The 22,751-nt window shown below is 38.8% G+C and overlaps 1 protein-coding gene across 1 annotated transcript in view; it reads right to left on the reverse strand.

Moving 5' to 3' along the window:
• Positions 1–22,751, reverse strand: part of KL (klotho) — a 29,412-nt gene that overhangs the window by 4,622 nt on the left and 2,039 nt on the right. The window contains exons 2-3 of the mRNA XM_089508456.1: positions 7,009–7,519; positions 4,825–5,093 (exon numbers count right to left, since the gene is read on the reverse strand). Of these exons, the coding sequence (XP_089364582.1) occupies positions 4,825–5,093; positions 7,009–7,519 (780 nt within the window). The remainder of the gene's footprint in view (positions 1–4,824; positions 5,094–7,008; positions 7,520–22,751) is intronic.

Here is a 22,751-nt window from a genome sequence, read left to right on the forward strand (position 1 = left end):
CTTAGTTACAAATAGTTACAAATGCCATCCTGTCCATATTTCTTTAGCATATCTTACCAGTGACCTTGTATTGATTAATCCTTTCATATTCCTTTTGTCAATGCAATCTATATGGCTTTCTTCCTTCACACTATATTCCCATACTTGTGTGTGTATTGGGGGGGGGGGGGGTAGGAGAGAGACAAAGAAACAGAGAGAGACTGAGAACAACTGGCCCAGTGAGTCCCATAACCTAGTGGAGACTTGAACTTGGATGTCCGAAGTCTCAGTCCAACACTTTACCATTCAATTCAACACTAGCCCAGACTAGTACTAACTCCTGCAGAGCAGCAGTATCTTCTGACAACATGGCAAATATAGATGATGTAAAGTTTATGCTTATGTTGATCATCCCTGTTACACGCTATAAGGGGAAATAATGAATTACTCAAAACCAGTAAGTAAATTTTGTTGCAGGTCTCTGGGTGATAGGTAATACTGTAAGTTGTAGATCTCTGGGTGGCAAATGGTTGAGAGAGGTTATGGTGCTGGATCTTCCAAGTATCTTTTAATTGCCCCTTTCCTTCAAGGGATACCACAAAGAAATGGAATAGAATCCTATAATTCTATGAGTCCAGTTTCTTTGTAATACCAGAAAACCTAGTAATGTTTTCGTGTTTGTTGTGTGCCTTCGAATCACTTCTGCCTTATGCTGATCGTAAGAAAAACTTGTCACAGGGTTTTCTTGGCAGAATTTATTCAGAGGGGATTTGTCATTGCCTTCCTCTGAGGCTGAGACAATGTGACTTGACCACAATACCATACTGACTCCTAATAATAATGTAATGCTATTAAATATATACTGTTTATGATTACCAGGATATAGGTCAATTGCTTATCACAGTAAATCAATTGGATTTTCATAAATTATCATTTAGCAACTTATTAAGCATAGCAGACTTAGGATATTGGTTACTATCAGGGAAGTGTGTTTTGAAGTGTCTCACAATAGGCAATGGTGACACTTAATATTGATTACTGTACATTCAGTACAGTAGTCTGTGTATAATCCTTGAAATAGCATCCATAAATAATATTTGGATTTGTAAAGATGATTTTTTGAAAATTTTAACTTGGATGTCTGTGATTATTTGTTCACTTAAATCAGGGATATACTTTAAATAGCCCTCTAGAGGCTTCACTGGAGGGCCAAATGATTTATGGAAAATGTATCTGCCACATAGTGATGTATAGTGAAGTTAAGTCACAGGTCCAAGCAAAGATCTGTAGCATAAGTAGGGCAGGGGAAGGCTATACTAACTAACAAACAAACAAAAAACACAACCTAGATATGAATGACTTGGCAAGGCTTCTTCCCATCTCTCACACCTGCCTCCATCTTAATTCAGCCAAAAACCAGAAAAGTCATTCCAAAACGAAGATCAGATAAAATACCAACAGAGGAAGCAGTTTACTAATCACAAATACCAGCCTGACTCTGTTCACTGCTATTATTTGCATCAATCTATGAAGAAACATTAAGGAGAGTAAATACTGGAAAACAGCTTTGAGAATAATACTGGTAAAAGCGCATGGCCCAGGATTGTCAGGGATATCCTACAACTCTAAATTACAGTAAGTTGGGAGGGAAATCCACATTAGCTCTTAGAGGAGCTTCAGGTCTGCAGACTTTTCACCTCGCAGCTGCCTTCTGATCAACGGCTAATTCAGATGGTGAAAATCATCCAAGATGAATCTGGGTTGAATCTTTGTTATTCACATGTATTTTGAATGCATCTGATTAAGTTGGGGAGGTTGCCAAAAAAACCCATTTAACCCAGGATAATCGACACCAGGTTTTTTCCTCAGTTTTTAAAAAAGATTCACATCGTAAGCAGTGTGAATAACTGATGCAAATAGACCCAGGATAAACTGGAATAAAACTCTGCATGCTTTGAACATGTTTTGAATACATTCACATCGTTGACTCCATTTTTGAATGCTGGCACATGTGAGCAACCAAACTCCCAGATATGCACATAGATGTAGTTCCATAATGTGAATAACAAACTCAGAATGTGTGAAATTATTTACATAGTTGCACTAAAAAAACCAACGCCTGTATGACCACTTTTACATCAGAGAAAGCAAGCATGCAAGGAAGAAAGATCATTTGCAGGTTCATCCAAATGAGATTTAAACTGTGATTGCACATCCACTGTGATGCATTGATAGCTCACTATACCTCAGCCTTGAAGATGCAATATTTAAGCATCATTTTTATGGAATTATTCACAATATACTGCTGTAAGCAGCAGGGTGGTCAAAATGACCTTTCAGGGAAATGTCAACCAACCTTTTGTATCTATTGCTGGGAAAAGAAATCTCTTGACTTGATTAAAGAGTGGGCATATGTAGCCCTGCAGATATTTTACTATTTAGGAGATTAACTATAAGTGCAATTGAATCTACATGAGGGCTGTATCTTTGCTCCACCATAGTATCTCGCCCTGGTTTGATCCCTTTAGTACCACAGACACATATTTTAATTCAAACTAAAATCCGTTTGGAAAGCTACTTGAGACTTCCATTATGTAGCCACATAAGTGCAAGGGGTTTTTCTACTGTGTGCATGTGTTTTCCATATTGGTTTATGTCTGGTCACACAACTAGAACAGCTGCAGAGTGTGTGTGTGTGTGTGTGTGTGTGTGTGTGTCATACACACATATTCAGCTTCATCAAATTTGCAGCATTTGCAGCATATGCACATATTCAGCTTAATCAAATTTGCTTAACCAAATAGCCTTTGTTTTTCCTCTGTTCTGGTTTCCGACCTGCATTTCTATAAAATGCAGCTGGGATGTGTGTGAAATGTTGACCTGCAAATGTGTGCATACAAACACCAAATCAAAAAAATAAATAAATAAAAGGCAATACCACCTTTTCCAGATGCCACTATAAATAAGGGAAATGCCCTTGTGAGGTGGGAATTATCAAGTGAGCTAGGTGACCACCTGACCAAGGTGACCACCCACCAACTTGGCCACATCCTCCCTCCATCCCCAGTTCAACTGCAATCCCAATTTGGGGGCCAAACAGCACCTTTTAAAAATCTGGTTCTGCCCGAGAACATTGGAGTGAACTGCCTTGAAGCCTTCAAGCATAGAAAACTGTTAGAACACATGACATTCCTTTCCTTCTGTTGTGAAAACAGTTTTCTATGCTTGAAGGCTTCAAGGCAGTTCACTCCAATGTTCTCGGGCAGAACCAGATTTTTAAAAGGTGCTGTTTGGCCCCCAAATTGGGATTGCAGGACTGGGATCATAAGGACCCATCATTTAGCCTTTGTAGATTCAGCCTGGCTAACCTCAGAGATGGTCACCAATAAACCTACCTTTCTTCTCTCATCCCCTAGGGCAGGTTTGGACTATTGTTAAACAGTAAGTAGAACTAGGTTTTGTCTTTGTGTCCTGTCATGAGTCCCTCTGTCCCCAAAATCAGACAAAAATTGCCCCCAAATGAATCTGGAAATAACTCTGGTTTTAATTTGTGTGCATGCTTCCTTTTTCTTTCTACCAAGAAAAGGAATGTAGGGGTTTGAGACCTATAGCAGATGTAACTGACTTGTGGATACTAAGGATATGATAAGTGAGTTGAGGGTTGCTAACTTTCTCTCTGTGTGTGGGGGTAAGACAGAATCAGTTTGTGTAAGCATAAATCTGTTTTTGCTGTTTGCAATATACACTATGACTTCATGGCTTCCCTTGACTTCTGATGGGAGCAGCAAACTGTTTGAATGTAAATGCTGTGAATTGTCATTTTAGGCTCAGCCTGTCTACACATATAAATAAACACATCACAGAAACACATTAAGTTTTCAGCAGTGGTATACTTGTAAGGAAACTGAATTCTGGGTGTGCCTTGGAACCCCTGCCATTCAAAGGTGATATACAAATGTTCAGTAGCATGTAAGGGGTTCATGTTGCTATTTGGTCACAAACTTTACAGCAGATATTTCTTCCAGCTGAAACAGCAGCTTAATGTCCAAACTCCATGTTTTTAGGAGATACAAGGAAAAAGAGAAGCAGTATTCTCTGAAGATGCCAGCCACAGATGCTGGCGAAACATCAGGAATAAACTCTTCTAGAACATGGCCACATAACCCGAAAAACCCACAAAAAATCTACAGAAGCAGTACTGTCTTGGATACTCATTCCATATCTAAGATGTCAACTGATAGACAATTCTAATGTGCAATGCAATCTAAGTAGTTAATTTTAAATCATTAAATTTCATCCAGGGCTGAGATAATCCTGCAGAAGCTGTATTTTCAAGGAGCCCATTGGCACAGGGCCACAAATCTTTACAGGCCATATTCTCTCCTGGGACAGAATCTCGGCCTATAAGTGTCTTACTGCAAATTTCATTGCTTCATGTCAACAAACAGAAAGTTGTCGTCTTGTATGGACAGCACTTCAGAGACAAGGCAAAAAAGACAGGTCATCAAAGGGATTATATCTACGTATCAACACTGGAGACAGTGAATGGTGAAAAAACGATGCAAGCAAAGCCTTTTTAAGGGGGGCACAGGGAGTAACTGGGGAACAGTATAGAGATAAAAACTTTAAAGCCAAATTAAATAACTCTTTAAGACTTTTTAGAAACAAACTTTAAGAATAGTCCAGTTTTGGAATGCCACAACAATCACATAGAATGATGTTCTGTTAGTGGACTCATCCTACTAGGCAATTATAAAACATGTTCTGTACTGAAACATGTTTAATACTACGATTGCTTGTGCAAAAGGAAGATTAGAAAATCTGGACCAATGTCATTTGACTTACCTGAAGAAAGTTTTCAGTAATTCCCCAAGCAAAATCACAGGGGAATGTTCCTTCTGCAGACTGGTTTTCTGGTTTTGAAGGGAAGCCATTGTCTGCAATCACCTTTTGGTAGAACAATCCCGAAGACTTCAACGTCATTTTTTTATCCTGGCTTTGAAAATCAACATAATACAGACCCCGTCTAATGTTGTAGCCTCTGAGCCAGTCAAAGCCATCCATGAGAGACCAAACTGTGTATCCAATGACATTAACTCCATCATACCTTATAGCTGAGGAATAAAAGAACAAAAGCAGAATGTCCTGTTTTTCCCATGTGTGCACATATCTTCTGAACAACTGTATTGCACTATAGAAAAATGCCATAGCTTAAAGATTTTACTCAACAGTTTTCAATTTGTCCTTGTTTTTGTTCTATAGCCATTAATGTAAGTGCTTCTCTATTAAGTCCCAGTAGATGCCTAGATTGGAAAGAGAATGACTTTTTCCACTGACAGAAAATGAATTGCTTCAGAGCTTTTAATATTTAAAATGGATAGCTGCTCCAATAAAAGTATACATTTCACTTGAATTTAATATTTGTCCCATTATTATTCCATAATAAGGAACCAGGTAGTATGTTGTTTTTACATATCTTACAGTGCACTTCTATGACAGTCAGGTTTTGTGAATTCAGTGGAAATTACCCCCAGGTAAATATGCACAGAATTGCAGGCTTAGAGTACGTATGTGTGTGTTTGTGCCTGCACTATAGTGTGTGTGTGAGAGAGAGAGTGTGTGTGAAAAACTGTATGTATAATGTACATACATGCAGTGAATATGCATTATATAATTGTGTTTTTGTTCTATAAAAGGAAGGTATAAATCATAATACTTCTTTAATTCAGAATCGTAAACATCCACATTAAATATCAACTGTTACGTATCTGCTGTAAATGAAATAATAAATTATAACATCACTTATTTAGTCTGGCATCCTATTAGTGATACACACAGAAGTAAGTGAACCTTATGCTCACATATGTCTTTCTTTCTTTCTTTCTTTCTTTCTTTCTTTCTTTCTATGATTGTGGATGTTGGTACTTCCTCTTTCCCTCCACAACAACAAAAGCACCCCTGGACAGACTATACAGCTGCTGCAGCTCCCATGTGGCCATTTCATGCCTAGTAGAGAATGGAGAGGGACCAGGGAAGCATCTGGCTAAGTCCTGGTAGGCATATGCAAAATTATTACATCAACTGCCAAAACCTCTGGAGGACCCCAGTGGACCTTAGCAGATTATGTAATCATTTTGTGTCTGGATACATGGACATAGCCAGATGCTTTTCTGATCCCACCCCCAGACATGGAATGGGTGGGGGACTGCAGTGGCACTACAGTATGTCTGGGGTGCCAAACTGTAAACTGTAGCTTAGTTCCACCTGAAGAACTATTATGCTATGCTGCGCCATGCAGAATTCCAGCTTTTGTGTGTTTCGTGACAACAGTTTTGGGGTAAAAACTAACATAAGCATAAAGTAAACTTAATTTCCAGAAGGAAAAAACATGTGGCTTAAAATGCTCTTTAAAAAGGGAAGTTGTCTCTACCATCTGTTGTATTCAGCAACCACAAAAGCCCCTCTGCTGATTAATATAAATAGGGACTTATGTGAATGAGACACAAGTTTATAAATCTGCTGTGAAAGCAGAATAAATACTTGCATAGTTGCTTCCATTTCATCCTTACTGAAAATGAATACTTTTAGAAAGGTCCAAGAAGGTCACTACCAGAAAGTAACCCTATACATACACACGCCAAAGAGTACTTATTCTTATCTAGCAAATATTTACCCAGCTATCTGAAGCATTAAAACTAATCACTGTGTATTTTTGCCATGAAGCGATTCACTGCAAACCACACAGACAAGAGCACAAACCTCACAAAGTTGTATTAAGTGAGTGACTTAACCATTTGCAGTTACAAGCAAAATATTACCTACATTTCTTGGAAAGTACTTGGCAGATACCACAGCAAGTAAATTCTATTTTTTATAACTTCATTCCATAATGAATGCCTGGTTAAAGTGTTTAAATACTCACTGGGCTTGACTTACATAGAACAGTTAATAAGCGACACAAAGAATAACGTTTCTTTAACTTTTATGTCTGAATAATGACAGTGGTGAGAACACCATCAACAATCCTACCTTTTAAAGTGTCCATAATAAAATATTTCAGATAATTCATATACTTGGAGTCATCTACCTTCGTGTTACCAGAAACAAACCAGCTGTTCTCCACAATGAAAATCTCTGGTTGGTTATATTCACGGCTTATCCAGTAAAGCAACTTCCTTAAGCTCAGTGATTCCTCCTGCTGGAATAGCATATCAGGATCCACAAGATGGAAACTTAATGTGGCTCCAAATGAAAGAGCAAAGAAATCAGCTGTCCCCCTGATAAGCTTCTTCTCAGCTTCAGTGAATTCTGGCAGCGCTGAGGAAAGATCACTCTTCATGCTCTCAGGGTAGTCTCCGTCAATAAATATAGGTTTAGCAAACCAGCCTAGCACAAATTCAAGAGATTTCTGACATTCCTTTATATTGTCTCCAGTCATGTGCTGAGGTTTTATCCAATGAGAGCTTAAGGCAATTGATACTCTGCCTCCTTGAACCGGTTGGAAATGATTGTGGTAAAGGTGCCACACTTTGGCATGGGCCTGTGAGAAAGAAAGGGGCTAGTTAACCCATTTTATCATGTTCATTCACCTTTGTGTTATTTATTCGTCTGTTTATTCAGCCTAAAACTAAATGAAGCTGTCAGCTTGCCAGCAACACGTCTCACAATAGCAATGGGGCCTCCAAACAAACTCAATCATTGCAAAGGATTACCAGCAAATTAAAGGAAACTGGTTTGTCACCTAAAAATTGTGACAGCCAGGGAAGAGATAACAGGAACATTACACCACCCAAGCTCCTGAGAAGGCCCTATGCAGATCCTGTTCAGATGACATTACAAATAGGCAATATTTAAGGGTTTGCACAGTGCCTCGCCCATAAGTGTCTGATGTTCCTGTTCCCAGTGAGAAACAAGAAGGTTCTTCTATACCAGGATAAATAAAGTGGTTCTTCTATACAAAATAAATAAATAATACAAGGCGGTTCAAGTGGGAGATCTCCCCAAGATGCTGACACTAAATGACTCTGCAACAATGCAAAAGCAGAGAAACTCACTCATGCTCACTGTCTCCTGCTCCTGCCAACCTGAAAAGAATTTGTCTTTTTTTATGACAATTGAACAGAATTTCAGATATGTTTTAGTGACATATATTACTTATTTTATTTTATTAAAATGCTTCTATATCACTATATCTCAAGGCAAAGTACAACCAACGAAACTACTTTTAAAACAATCTGAAATAGTTTATTACTTTAAACAATTTAAATGAATTTGACTCAAACAATATAAAATCAACAATCTGACAGATGATTTTTAAAAAAAGCCATAATCTTTTATGGGAGGAATTTATTACAGCCGTTAAAGACCAGGTTGACGGTGACCTCCCAGAGGACATTCTCTGCAGCCACTCCCAACTTATGGAATGGCCTGCCGGATGACATCCATCAAATTACCAATCTAGAGAGCTTTAAAAAGGCCATTAAGACGGATCTCTTCCGGCAAGTCTTCCCAGAATAAAATGCTCAGCCACAAATAAGACTTCCCATCCAGTGAACTCTGCCCATGAAGATTTTTGTTTAGCTTAGTCGATTTTAATATGTAGTTTTTAATCTTACATTGTTTAATCTTGTTTTAAGGGGGGCATTATGTATATATGGATGTATTTTAACCTGTTGTACGCCGTTTTGATTGCCTGGCAAAAAAGCGGGATAGAAATTTTAAAAAAATTATTATTTTATTATAATCTCACAGGGAAATAATATCAGTGCCCCACAGGCCTCCAAGGAAACATTATTTTATAACCACAATGCTAGAGCTGAAAAAGCTCTCTCCTAAGTCTCCATTTTGAGGGCAATATAACAGATAGGAGAGCATGCAGAGTAATTTTATTTGTAAACAGATGATGAGCAACAACCAGTTCTACATTACTACCACTATACACAAACAGGGTCTACCAAATAAATAAGATTATTGTCACCTTTGTAAAAAATAAAATGCAACAGGTTTCATAACAGCTCATGGTGAGATGAACTGTATTATGTGTTCTTCAGATATGGAAGAGAAAGAAAAAACTACAGAGTATGTTACAGAAGATGAATAAAGCCAGACTAACATCAGCCTAACTAATGCAGGAAGAGAGAGGGTGTGGCCATCACCAACAAACTGGAAATGATATTAATATATGCTATGGCTGACCTCCTAGAGAGACAAGTCAAATAGCAACTGCTAAAAATATGCATGCTAACGTTAGAATCATACAAGCCATTGTATTCCCCATTACCATGTATGGATGTGAAAGCGGGACAGTGAGAAAAGCGGATAAGGGAAAAATCAATTCTTTTCAAATATGGTGCTGCAGAATAATGTTGAGGATACTATGGACAGGCAAAAAACCAAATGAGTGGGACCTAAAACAAATCAAACCTGAAATCTCCCTGGAAGCCAAGCTTATAAAGCTTAAGTTGTCATACTTCAGCCACATTTTAAGAAAGCATGACTCATTGGAAAAGACAATAATGCTAGAATGGTGAAGAGATGTAGCAGGAGAGGAAGACCACATACTAGATGGATGGACTCTATTCACGGGTATGAATTTGCAGGACCTAAGCAGAGCAGTAGAGAACAGGGAGTCACCATGAGTCAGGAACAACTTGAAGGCAGTTAATGACAAAAGGTTTGCTACATCTAACATTCACATGGTATATTGATCCCAGTGTTGCGGCACACAGAAGCTTCCCCAACAGATAAGCACAGATCCCTTAAGTAGCTAATTCACAGTCTATTTAGGGCATTTAAAGTAATTACTAACACCTTGAACTAGGACCAGAACTGTACCACTGACCAATGCAATTCTTTTAAACTTGACTTTTCCATTTTGCCAAAAGTAACAACATCCCAAATGTTATACAGTCTCTGTGGAGGCAAAGGTAAATATTTATAGAAAGTCTTGGCCTGTTTCTTTTTTCTATGAAACATATTTCAATATAGTTTAAAAGACTAACATTTTAATGAAGCCTCTGCTGGCACTGTTTCGATGGTCTTGGTTTAATGAACTGAAACATGTACAAGCTTTATGCCTTGATGTGCAATCCTTTCTCTTTTCCCTTCTCTGTTCACAGCAATTAAAACTATCTGCATCTGAGGAAGTAGGCTGAAGTCTACAAAAGCTCACGGTGCCAACTTCTTTCTCTCAGTTAGTCTCAAGCGTACTACAAGATCTCTCTACATACTGATTCTACGGACTAAGAAGATTTTCACATGGTCAGGTGATGAGAGCATAGCAGGATGTTCCCATCACTACCATGAAATTGCGTGAAGATTATCAGACAACATCATGCGATTTTGCCATAATTGCATCATTATCCCGCAAATAAAGAGTAATTTTAGCACTACTTTTCATTCACAGGAAAGTCCAATGAATGAAAAGCAATGCTAGAATTACTCTTTATTTGCAGGATAATGAAGCAATTATGGTGATGTCGCACGGTGTTGTCCGATAATCTTCACCCAATTGTGCGATAGTGATGGAAGCATCCCGCTGTGTTCCCATCACTTTTGGCTGTGTGAGAATGTTGTAACATGGCTATATCTTTGAATTCCAACAATTAAAACTGGTACTCTTGTAAACCAATGGTTCAGAAAACTGTATTAAGTTTTTCAAAATGGAAAACTATGATTACTAGCTTCAGAATGCTCAGATCTTCAGGGGAAGGTTTTCTCTTGGTCCCACCACCATCTTAGGCTCGATGGGTGAGGACATGGGAGCAAGCCTTTTCCATGGTTGCTCCCACCGTCTAGAACTCCCTTCCTCAGGAGGCTAGGCTGGCCCACTCCCTGCTCTCCTTTCACCAGCAAGCAAAGAAATTTTTATTTAAGCAAGCTGCAGGCTACATTTCACATTCCTTCTACTGGCAGGAAAAGATGCTTTTCTTCAGACAAGGTTTGGGATACTAACTGGCAGCAGAAGGGTCTTTCAATGGGGAATGTTGTACATTTCCCATTGTTTTATGATTATTAAATGATTTTAAACTGTTTTAGTACAGTGTTTGGTTTTAATACAATGGCTTATGTAATTTTTTTCAGTGTTATAACCCTGCTTTAACTCCTGTTACAAGACGTCTCCAGTCCTGCACTGGGAAAAGGACAGGATATTTAATACATACTCATAGATAGTAAGTTCCTGGTTTCTCCCAATTCTGGTAACAATAATTCATTTTAGTCAAAGATCTGAAGAGTCAAAAGTTTATGTGGAGACTTCAGAATTCAGTTACTGGGCATTGTGAAGGGAGGAGAGAAATGGCTGCAACATATGCTTTTGATGCCTATGATGCTCAAAAGCAAGCAAGGTGCTGGACCAACCTATGCATTGTTGGAAATGCAGCAACATTCAGCAAATAGAGTGAAATATATCTTATGGAGGGAAGCAGTGATAGGGATAAGTAGTTTTTCAGTGACCCAAAGTCTCCTCATCTCTTACCCACCTATATTAACCTCTCTGGGAGATAAACTCTTAGGGATCTTCCCACTTCTTCTCTCCCTCTTCCTTTATTCTATCATTTCCAATAAAAGTGAAACTAGTTCTGTGTTAGCTTAGCACCCTTAGAAAGCTTTCTTGTCTTTAGTGGAGTTCTTACAATAAAGCCTTAAGTATGTTTCTTTAGCTATGGATGTCCCTTTACCTTAATCAGAATTTGTAGCTACTGCCAGGACCTATAAGAGGGGATTTCAGTTGATACATTGGTCCGGGGTCCTGAAAGTCAAAGAGGAGCCTCTGAATTTCTGATGATCCACTCCCCCCCAAAAAAAAATTAACCCTCACAGATCCCTTCCATTGCATTATTTTACAAAGATTAGCAAACATGTAACTCTTCAATAACATCCAAAATTCACAAAACAGTGATATCTTTATTAGACCAACCAAAGTGCACAAAATAGAGTTTGCAAGCTTTTGAAGTTCCACTGGCTTCTTCATCAGGCAAAGACATTAAAAATCATACAGGAGGGAAAAAAGCTAATACACTATGTATGTGTATGTAGCCCTTCAGGTATTTTCAAGTATTGTCAGGTAAAGTATGATAGCTTCAGTTCAGTCATTTTCATCACTGAGACTAAGAACAGATGTGGGCTCAGGATTCTTCAGTGTGCCATTTTCTAGTTAGTAGATCATGTAGTTTAGGGTTGCCATAATTGTCCACTATTACCAGGGACAAAATGTAGGACAAATTCTAGACCAAACTGTAGTACAACTGCAAGACAAAACTCAGCCCAAAATGTAGAACAGTTAATATCCTCCATTTTTCTTAAATGTCCTACATTTTGGGCTGAGTTTTGTCCTGCAGTTGTCCTACAGTTTGGTCTTGAATTTGCTCCACATTTTGTCCCTGGTAATAGTGGACAATAGAGTTTTGACCTGACCCAATAAATCTTTTGTTCATAAGTAGTGAGGTCCTACTATAACACAGAATGGGGCAGCTTCCTCAGGCAGCAGATTTGGGGTACCGTAAAAGGACAGTAACGTATTAGTTATATGTCTTTTTATTGTTGCATTTTTGGCCAGGATGAGGAGAGGTAGTTCTGGGATTTTCCCTCTCATGTACGAATGCATCTTGACTGAGATGAGTGGGTATCATGTTTTCATAAGCTTTTCTGTCTAAGGCAGTTAAATATCTCAAGCTGGCCAACAACAAAAGAAAGACTTTTTGCGAGCTGTGTACACTTCAAATGAGCCGGGTTTGTTTTGTCTTTTTAATGTGGAGTTCACGTGGAAAGAGAGAAAACTGTGTCTGGGAAAAATGCCTGCACAAAAGTACAAGTGATATGAACTGAGTAGGCAGATGAAATAGGTATTACTTAGGGAAGGAAGTTTAGAATTAAATATTATTGCCGAAGTATACATCATTACCCAACTGATAATCACAGCTAGTAATTTTCATGTGGGATGATGAAGAGCATTCTCAATTTTTGGCAATTGCCAATACATCTCTCTTATATTATGCCCGCAACCTATATCTGTGAAGATTTGCCTATGGCAGAGACAGTCAATCAGTATTATATGTAGATTTGATAGGGTGCTTAGCAAGTTGCACTCCATGGCCCCACCACAAAGCATGGAGTAATGTGATGCGAGTCACTTGCTGTATGTTACAGTGGGTTACTGGCAGTCGGATGGAGCAGTGAATCTGCTCTGGGTTGTAGTCTGAACTTTAAAGGAGCTATTCAAGATGCTGCACATTTGAGAGTATAACAACAGAACACTGGCAGTGTTTTGCCAAATAATATAATAACCGGTTTGTTGTTGCCTCTTCCCCTGTGCAATGAGTGATATTTACTTGTCACTTCTGGACAAGAATGCCCAGTAGACCCACCACTGTAGGAATGGTGAACCCACTCTTGACTTTCTTCTTGTTCTTCTCACAGCTGCCCCAAGTTGAGTGGGAGCTCTCCCAAGTTCTGAACCCTGTTGCTAACCGAGTTCCCATTCAACTCAGAGCAGCTGTGGAAAGAGAGGTAGTAAAACTAAACTCAGATTTTCCATTCAAACAGCAGTGGATCCATCTGCCACTTCTGCTTCTCAGACTTAGAATCTCAGAATCTTAGAGATGGAAGAGACCACAAAGGCCATCAAGCCCAAATTCCTGTCATGCAGAAATTCACAATCAAAACACCGCCGACAGATGGCCATCCAGCCTCTCTTTAAAGACCTCCAAAGAAGGAAGCTCCATCACTCTCTGAGGCAGCATATTCCACTGTTGAACAGCCTTTACTGTCAGGAAGTTCCTCCTAATGCTGAGGTGGAATCTCATTTCCTGTAGCTTGCATCCATTGTTCCATTTCCTATTCTCCAGAGCAGCAGAAAACAAGCTTGTACTATCCTCAATATGATATCCCTTTAAATACTGGAACAGGGCTACCATGTCATCTCTTAACCATCTCTTCTCCAGGCTAAACATACCCAGCTCCCTAAGTTGCTCTTCATAAGGCATGGTTTCCAGACTTGTGGACAGGCATTTGGCTGTGCCAATCTTCTACATTTTAGGAGTATTTTTGTTTTTAAAAAATGTGAAAACTGACTTAAACAGTAACACATTCATTACAATTTTCTCTTAATGTAATAAATAACAGCTAATTCAGTGGTTCGGTGGTTGAGTGTGGGGCAGGACCTGCTGGGGGGGTGCAAGAATTGCTCATGGGGGGCACAAGACTTGGAGACTCTGGTCATCCCCCTCTTCCTCTGCTTTTTTTTGTCCAATTTTTTCTGTCCTGGAGAGGAAAAGAAAGGCAAATAGGGTGCTTGGAGCCTCTGTCTGAGGGAGGAGGAGGAGGAGGAGGAGAACTATTTCCTTATAAAATATTTAAACAAGAATATACATTAATGTGTGAATGAAAATATACACACTAAATAAACAAAAATATTTTTATTCATATACTATGTTGAGCGGGGGAGGCATGACATCTGCATGTAGATGTAAAGGGGGTCACAAGGGTAAGAATTTTGAGAACCACTGAGCTAGTTCATTGCTTTGGGAAATAATGTGTAATGCATGACGTGCTACTTTCTAAAAAATGTTCCAGATTATGGCCTCTGGCTGTATCAACAGGTCTTTCTTCTTGTAGTTTATGATAGCAGCAGGTATGAGGTACAATTAAAATGTTGCATAACACAGGGAAATTTAAAATGGCTGGAGTCCTTAAGGTAATTAATGAAATTTGATTTAAAAGAGAGTTCAAAACCTGGTGCTACAACTTGAAAATAAAAACAGCAGCAAACTGCAACACTTCAACACTGCATTTCAGAGAGAGCAAAGGGGGGGGGGGTACCACAAAAGATAGGTTAAAAAGAACGGCCAAAACAAAGCAAAAAAAAAAAGTGTTTGGAATGTGATGGAAAACAAGGAAAGAGGTGACAAATTGACTCTCCTGAGGCAGAGGAACTCATAATTTATGCACTGAAATAGAAAATACAATTTTGCCTTTTTTTTTCAGAAACTGTGGCCCTGTACAAATGGGCGGGATTGGTGCCATGGCAAATGCACGCCACAGCAACAATCTGGCCTCCGCAGAGGACAAAAAGCAGCCAGTTTTTCTGGCTCCTTTTTGTGCCTGTGAAGAGGTGTGATAGCCACTGCTGGGCAGCTTGATCACACACCTTTGGCACAGCACTATTTGGGTGCTACACGAAAGAGATGTCATCATTGTGCACACCATCTGAATGGATGTGCACCAAGATGGCACCCAGGCAGCATGCAGAGGATTCTGCCCTCACCCCGCCGCAGGACGGCGGGTTTTGCCCATCTGTACTGGGCCTATATTAGTGGTGATAGTGATGATCAAAGATCTCTCCTACTGAACATAGTGGACAGGAAGGAAGATGCTGTGAAAAGTACAGGAGACAAAACCATATCCAAGGGGAACTGATCTTTCTTATGGTCCCTGAGCAGTCTTTCTAGGAACCCCTAAATTGCACTTGTATTTTATTTTAGATAGCTTTATTATTTGTGGTGCTGCTCTGAGACTTTATTGGATGAAAGAAAGCAACAATTTCTTGCAATACGATAAACATATATGTTCCTTTATAGGGTAAATGGAAACCGTCCTTATATCTGCCAGACTTTTTATTCAGTATCATTGACTAACTCACAGTTACTCTTCAGGGTTTCAGATAAAGGTCTTTCATATCACCTGCTACTCAATCTTTTTTTTAATTGGAGGTGCCAATTGGGACCTTCTACATGGAAAGTGCATGTTTAAACTGAAGATGAGAAATCAGGAACTTGGATCATTCAAAACTGTGGTGATCCTAGGTATTCAACCTTGTTCTGCACCAAATCCACACAAGGAAGGCTTTAATAGAAAAATGCACAACATTTAAATCAGATTTTTCAAATGTTCTATTCTTCTTTCTTTTCTTAAACTTGTATTTTATTGTTAAAACTTTCACTAAAACAGAATTCTCAGCTGACAAATGCAGTGGTAATTCATTAATACATACAAATGTGTCACTATCCAATACACAAAACAAGGTACTGCATAGTTTAATCGAATTCATTATGCTGATTCTGCCAGATATATTCATCAAACCTGATGTTGGAAAAGCCACAGGAAACAAAAGATTGGCAATTAGCTTAATCAGTAATGCAATAAACAGCTTGCAAGAACATGTGTCCAGATACCAGAGCTAGCAAGATATTTATAGCTCAAAATTATATTGACTTTTAAGCTTTTGGAAATGAAATTTGTAACAGTAAATGAGTAGATACAGTATGGTATACGTGCTGGAATAGGATTCAAGGACAGCAAAGTTGAAATCCATGTTTGGCCTTGAGCAAGTCACACTCCCTCAGCTTCAGAGAAAGACAATGGCAAACCCTTTGTGAACAAATCTTGTCAAACTCGCCCTACGATGACCTTAGGGTCCCCTGATCTCCTTGAATGACCTTAGGGTCATCATAGGTTGGAAAAGACTTGAAGGCACACAAGGAGGAGGAGGATAAGAAGGTGATAGTGAAGGAGAAGGAAAGAGAAGACCGAGATACATGCAATATGGCATAAATTCAAAGATATAGATGTGTTAGTCTGTGGAATCAGTATGTAGAGAGATCTTGTAGCACCTTTGAGACTAACTGAAGGAAAGAAGTTGGCAGCATGCGCTTTCGTAGACTTTAGTCTATTTCCAAGTAGACTTAAATCTACGAATGCTGGTGCTGCCAACTTCTTTCTTTCAGTCTCAAAGGTGCTACAAGATCTCTCTACGTGCTATATGGCTGTTATATATATTCCTTGTCTTAAAAATATTACATTCTTAGTAAATCAAATCTGGTACCATTCAATATCTTTCTGCCTAACCTACCTCAATAGGTTGTTCTGAAGAAACAGACATGTTTATTGGCAAGAAAACCATCTATGCTGCATTGAAGGAAAGGCAAGATATAAAACAGCTAACCAGTGAATGTGTTTCCCTCTATCTGTGACTCTAAAACAAATCTAGAACTGTTTCGATGACTTCTGTGATCATTTGTTTGTGTCAAGAGCAGCTGTGCCTGAGGTTCTAGCAATTTAAATGCTAATGTTTTTTAGGACATGGTAGTATATAACTGGACAGGAGTAGGAGGGAACTGGCTCATAAACATTTACAGTAAGGCCTGAAGGAAACATAAAACACTGGCTTGAAATACAGCATCCACTCACACAAATTCATAAGCAATTCAGCAGGGTATCTTGGGTGCAGTAGAAACATGCTCACAAATATCATATTCAGTATATCATTCCTCAAAATGTACAAATAACATTTAGAATTGTACCTAGAGTTATGATGACAGTATTCCAAATGAAATCTGCCAAGTTCAAGTTGATTTTTGTTTCTGTTCTGTTAATAGCTATTTTAATAAGTTAATTTTAAACGTTATAACCATGTTGTACTCTAAATGCACACATGTGCATGTGCATGTGCATACACATAAATTAACCAAAATCTATTCAAATCCATGCTTATTCAAATTGATGCAAAATTAATAATGTGTTTTCATAAAATTTGAATGTTAGTTTACTTATTCAAATAATAATAATAAATAACATAGTCAGAAAAGAATTATACAAAACCCAAATAAATACAATGATTCTTTTTTTAAAAAAATGAATCACATATAGAAGCAAAAGTAACTGTTAAAAAGCAACAGTGCAACAACATTCTCACTCAGGAGTAGGTCACACTGAATTCAATGGGACCTATGCCGAGGTAAATAGATATAAAACTATAATCTTACGTAATCCTATTTCCATATCAGACAAAGATTATCTACAAAAAGATGTTGACCTAAGCATTGCTTTACAAAATAAGAAGGGAGGAAAATAGAAGTTATATGTAAATCCTTTCACAAATAGAAGTGTCCAGGAACAACAGCAAATTAAATGGTAACTTTTTGATTCATGATTATCTATGTAAACAGTTTCAATTGGCCTATCTTATACATGCTTAGTTGTGCAATTAAATAAATCTATGGGTAAGACATTCTTATAATTACATAAGGAATATTTTAATGTCTGCTACCAGGAACTCATTCAGCATAACATATCCACTTTGGAACTGAATTTAACTACAGAATCCATGGCTAAAATGACCAGCCAGTTGTTTTTTATTTCTTTGATTCTCTGAAATTCTCTGGTTTGCCTACTGTCACTGACCACTGCTTTCCCTAATTTTTATACTCTCTGATAAAGAGTTCTGGAAAGCTTGAACACTTATCTGGAATTTTAGTTTGACCAAACATAGGCACTTTGGTTTTCTCATTTCATTTTCTTCTCTCCCAAAATTCAGTGCAAATCAATATTTTAAACTGAGAACTCAGGACAGCCATTTCAAGATATTCTATCTTTGCATGAGAACACACTAGCTCAGGACAAGGTTTCCTGTTGCCCTCCAGATGCAGCTGAACTCCAATTCCACCATTCCCAGCAGCCAGTCTAGCATGGTGAGAGTAGTTTATTAACATCTTGTGGGACAAAGTTTATTTATCCCCAGAACAGGTATTTTTGGTTTTCTTCACAAATTAACAGGCTTAAGATATATCACTGGACTTCAGAAGCATCCACATAGCTATGCAGAACAAAATCAGGCTTTTTCTGGCCAATTTGAGTTCTTGTCAACCAAATCTGAATTGCACTTTTTCTTGCTAACATTCTCAACACTCAGAATGAGCAAATCAGTCTTCCATCTTGTATCATCCCACTGGGAGATACAGTATTGTCCAGCTATTTTTATAATCCTTGCTAGCACCATTTAACTCTTCCTGGGTGGACAGCTGTGGTCTTCCAGTTGTTTTTGGACTGGAACTCCCATAATAAGTGTAGTTACAGGCAGAGATGGAAAAAATATTGGAAAATATTCAAAAATGGGTGATTATTAAGAAATGCTGATGAGAAGAATCCTAGACTGATGTGAATCTTTCCAATTTGGGATGTATTCTGCAAAAAAATTGCATGTGGTAGCTTTGCAGAGAAAATAGCATTTTCTGCATCGAATATAATATGTCTGTGCAGAAATATTATTTCATGTATAGAACATGCTGTAAATGGGGGTTTATTCTGTGTAAAATTTGCAAGTGGTTGATGTGCATAGAAAACAACACTCTTACAGCACAAGAAACAGCAACATATATGCAGAAAACAATATTGGAAGATTTCCTTACAACCAGAAGGAAACTGCCAAAATTGCTTATTGTTTGCAATTGGGGGGGGGGGGGGCGGCTATGTGAAGAATTACATAGCTGTTATCCGTAGCTGTAGGTCAACAGAACATCTTCTGGGCTAGAGTCACCCATCCCTGGTCCAGACTGCCTGGAGGCACTCCTTCAACACAGATCTTTCACAACCCTACCTGGAAGTGCCATATTTTCAACTTAAGATCTTCTGCTACATGTATGCTCTAACACTGAGCTTCCACTTTCACCCACTCTACAGAGGCTTACAAGTTTGAAAAGTCTGAAGAAAGCAAGAAAAAATGTAGCAGATGAACGACTGAAATTGAGCTGTTATGAGCTAAGATTAAATTCACAGCAACGTTTAGCTTTAGCTTCTAAAGAACTCAAAGATTTCCAAAGTGATGGAGTTATTTTCCTAATTTCTGAAGCCCTTCTCCATCCCTAATGCAAATAATCCTAAAGAAATAAACATCTGCTCATCTTGCGCAACAGAATAACACAAGCCAAAACTTTATTATAGCACTCCCTGTCTACCATAAACCTTGCAATCTAGTGCTCCAAGTTTTCACACTGTACCATTTTTGGGTAGATTTGGTGATAAAAAGAATCAATTTATATCTGCTATGGATGCCACCGTCAATACAGATTCTATACTGTAGGTGTCAATAGTAGCCCATTATCAAAGTTACAGTACTTGTCACTTTGTTATTTTCAAAGATGGAAAGAGAGGGCTTGAATGCGGAGAAGGAAGGATAAGAATTTAATTTCAGTTTGTATTTGATAACAATTTACAAAAATGGCATAATTGTTTCTGTTCAAGATAGAAAGAACTTGAGATCCCTCCCCTTTTTTACCAAAAAAAAATCACTTCTATTTGCAATGGCAATGATTTTTCCATTGAAAGGGGGGGGAGGGGATGACAATAAAATCATAGACAGCTATTAGGGAGTGGTGTGAAAAGCTGGACTAGAACTGGAGAGCCACGGGTTCAAATACCCACTCAACCATGCAATTCACTAGGCTATGAGCCAGTCCCTGTCACCCAACCTCACATGATTGTTTTGAGGATAAAGAGGGGTTTCCCAGGGCCCTTGGAGGAAAGGTGGGATATACACAGACTTAATGACAACAAGAACACAGAACTAGTCTACTTCGATCTCATACATCAAGCAATCATGTTTAACAAGTTCAGAAATAAATTACAAGACAACAATGACAACACTAGAATTTTCTTGCATATGATTTGCTTCAGGAAGTGACCATGATTAAGCAGTTAGCAAGGTACAGGTTTGCATCTATTGGGCAAGGAGTAACCAGTGTTTGGAAAAGTTACTTTTTTGGCATACCACTCCGTAAGGTCTCCCAGCCAGAATGACTAATGGGATTCTGGTAGTTGCACTCTAAACAAAGGTAACTTTTCCAAACCTTGGGAATAAGGTTGATTACATAAAACCTGATAATATAAGCAACCAATTTATGCTACATCTGCTAAACAAGCTACCACATCAGCATCACTGTTTAAGTGGGAATGTTCAAAGATATAAACCAATACGTAGAGAGATTTGTAGCACTTTGAGACTAACTGACAGAAAGGAGCTGGCAGCATGAGCTTTTGTTGAGTAAAGTCTACTTTCTCAGATGCATTTGGTGGAAATGGGCAGAACAGTAGTGCAGAAGAGAGTTCTATAATACAACTCCGTAGCATTCAGAAATATTAAAATCAGTCATGCTCCATGAAGTTCTAATGTTTTAGAACAGACTCACATAACAGCAGGAAATAAATCAGATTCGGATGTCACCATCCAGTACAAAAATCCCTTTCCCCCAGTTTTATAATCCTAATATATTGCTCCTAGACTGTCTTCTATCAAAAGAAGAACATTGTTATCAAACAGAATATGTTTCAAACTGTATTTAGCAATAGTAAGAATTGTTACCACTGGCTTATTTCTGAGGCAACTCAGGTTGGTACCATTACATTTTACTGCCTGAGGGTTTGGTGTTCTGATCAGAAAGGTGTGCTCTACATGGAGGATGGTGTGGACAGTGCACTGGGCACTAGATAAGGATTTTTAAAACCCAATGAACTTTCCTGGAGCTGTGATAAACCATTTCACCACACGGAGCACAGAATATCAATAAAATACTGCTCAACACTTTGTGATTTACTTTCATTCCTGTAGTATGTGAGCAAAATGGTGCTCTGCCCCATACTTAGTTGGCAACCTTCCTTCTCCATATGACAATAGGATTCCAATATATTTTGGAGGATTCTACCTCTTATTGTAACCAGAATCTCATTCAGTTTCTAGTGGACATCTCTGGCAAGCTATGTGTTGCCCACTCTCTGCTTGTGAGAAATGTTATCTTATACTTCACACTTTTGACAAGGTGGGCCATGATCCATGCAAGCTTTATCCAGTCTTTAAAGTGCCGAAAAAGGCTACACTGTAGTTTTTGTGGCAACAGGATGTATCCTTCTGGAATTTGAAGTCTTATGCACAGTTTTACCTGAGACTGGGAGATAAACCCTACTGAACAGATTAGAATGTGCATAGGAGTACACAATGGTGTTTGGGACAATCCTACTCTAATAATTCTCAGTCAAGAGTAGGCAAGCAGTGGTCCATCCAATGTTTTGGAGTTGTTGTTGTTGTTGGGTGCCTTATGGCGACCCTAAGAAAAACTTATCATGAGTTTTCCTGACAAGATTTATTCAGAGGTTTCCCTTTGTCTCTCCCTGAGGCTGAGAGAAGAGTGTGGTTTGTCTAAGGTCATTCAGTGGAGGCTGGATGGTCATCTGTCAGGGATGCTTTGACTGAGAGTTCCTGCATGGCAGGCGGTTGGACTGGATGGCCCTTGCGGTCTCTTCCAACTCTATGATTCTATGATTTACATTGCTGAGTGGGAATTCAAATCCTAGTCTCCAGGGATATAGTCCAACACAAACCACTACACCATGTTGGCTCCTATAATCCCTAATCACTACTATCCAAGTACTCTAAAATATCAGGAAGACACCTAGTTGCCAAGCCCTGGTGTGAATATTCCTTGTTAGATGTCTTGCTTTGTTGCTGTTATGTGCCTTCAGGTTGACTCCAATTTATGGCAATCCTACCATTAGAATTTCCCTGGCAAGATTTATTCAGAAAAGGGTTGTCAGTGCTTTCTGGTAAAGCAGGGAGAAAAGCATGCCCCCCCCCCCCAAGGTCTCCCAGTGAGTTTCCCTGACTCAGCAGGGGTTGCTTCTAACCCTCATCTCCTAGCATCCAACTACCCTCAACTTTTTAGAAATCTCAACATCCACAAGGAAGATCTGGATGGTTGCATCACCAGCCCTCCCCTTCTCCACAGCTTTAAGCAATGGTAACCAAAGCTCCTGCAGATCAGGGTTCAGTTCCCCCTTCAAGCATAAAAACTACCTGGGTGACCTTGGAAAAGTCACACTCTCTCAGCCTCTGAGGATGGCAATGGTAAACCCCCTTTGAAGAAATTGCCAAGAAAACCTTAGGATCACCGTAAGTCAAAACTGACTTGGATGCACTAAAGACCAGCAACAACAGCTAAAGCTGCCACTGA

Source organism: Sceloporus occidentalis, unplaced genomic scaffold (genome assembly GCF_023333645.1).
Source record: "Sceloporus occidentalis isolate IW3139 unplaced genomic scaffold, rSceOcc1.0.p SCAF_2, whole genome shotgun sequence".
NCBI lineage: Eukaryota > Metazoa > Chordata > Lepidosauria > Squamata > Phrynosomatidae > Sceloporus > Sceloporus occidentalis.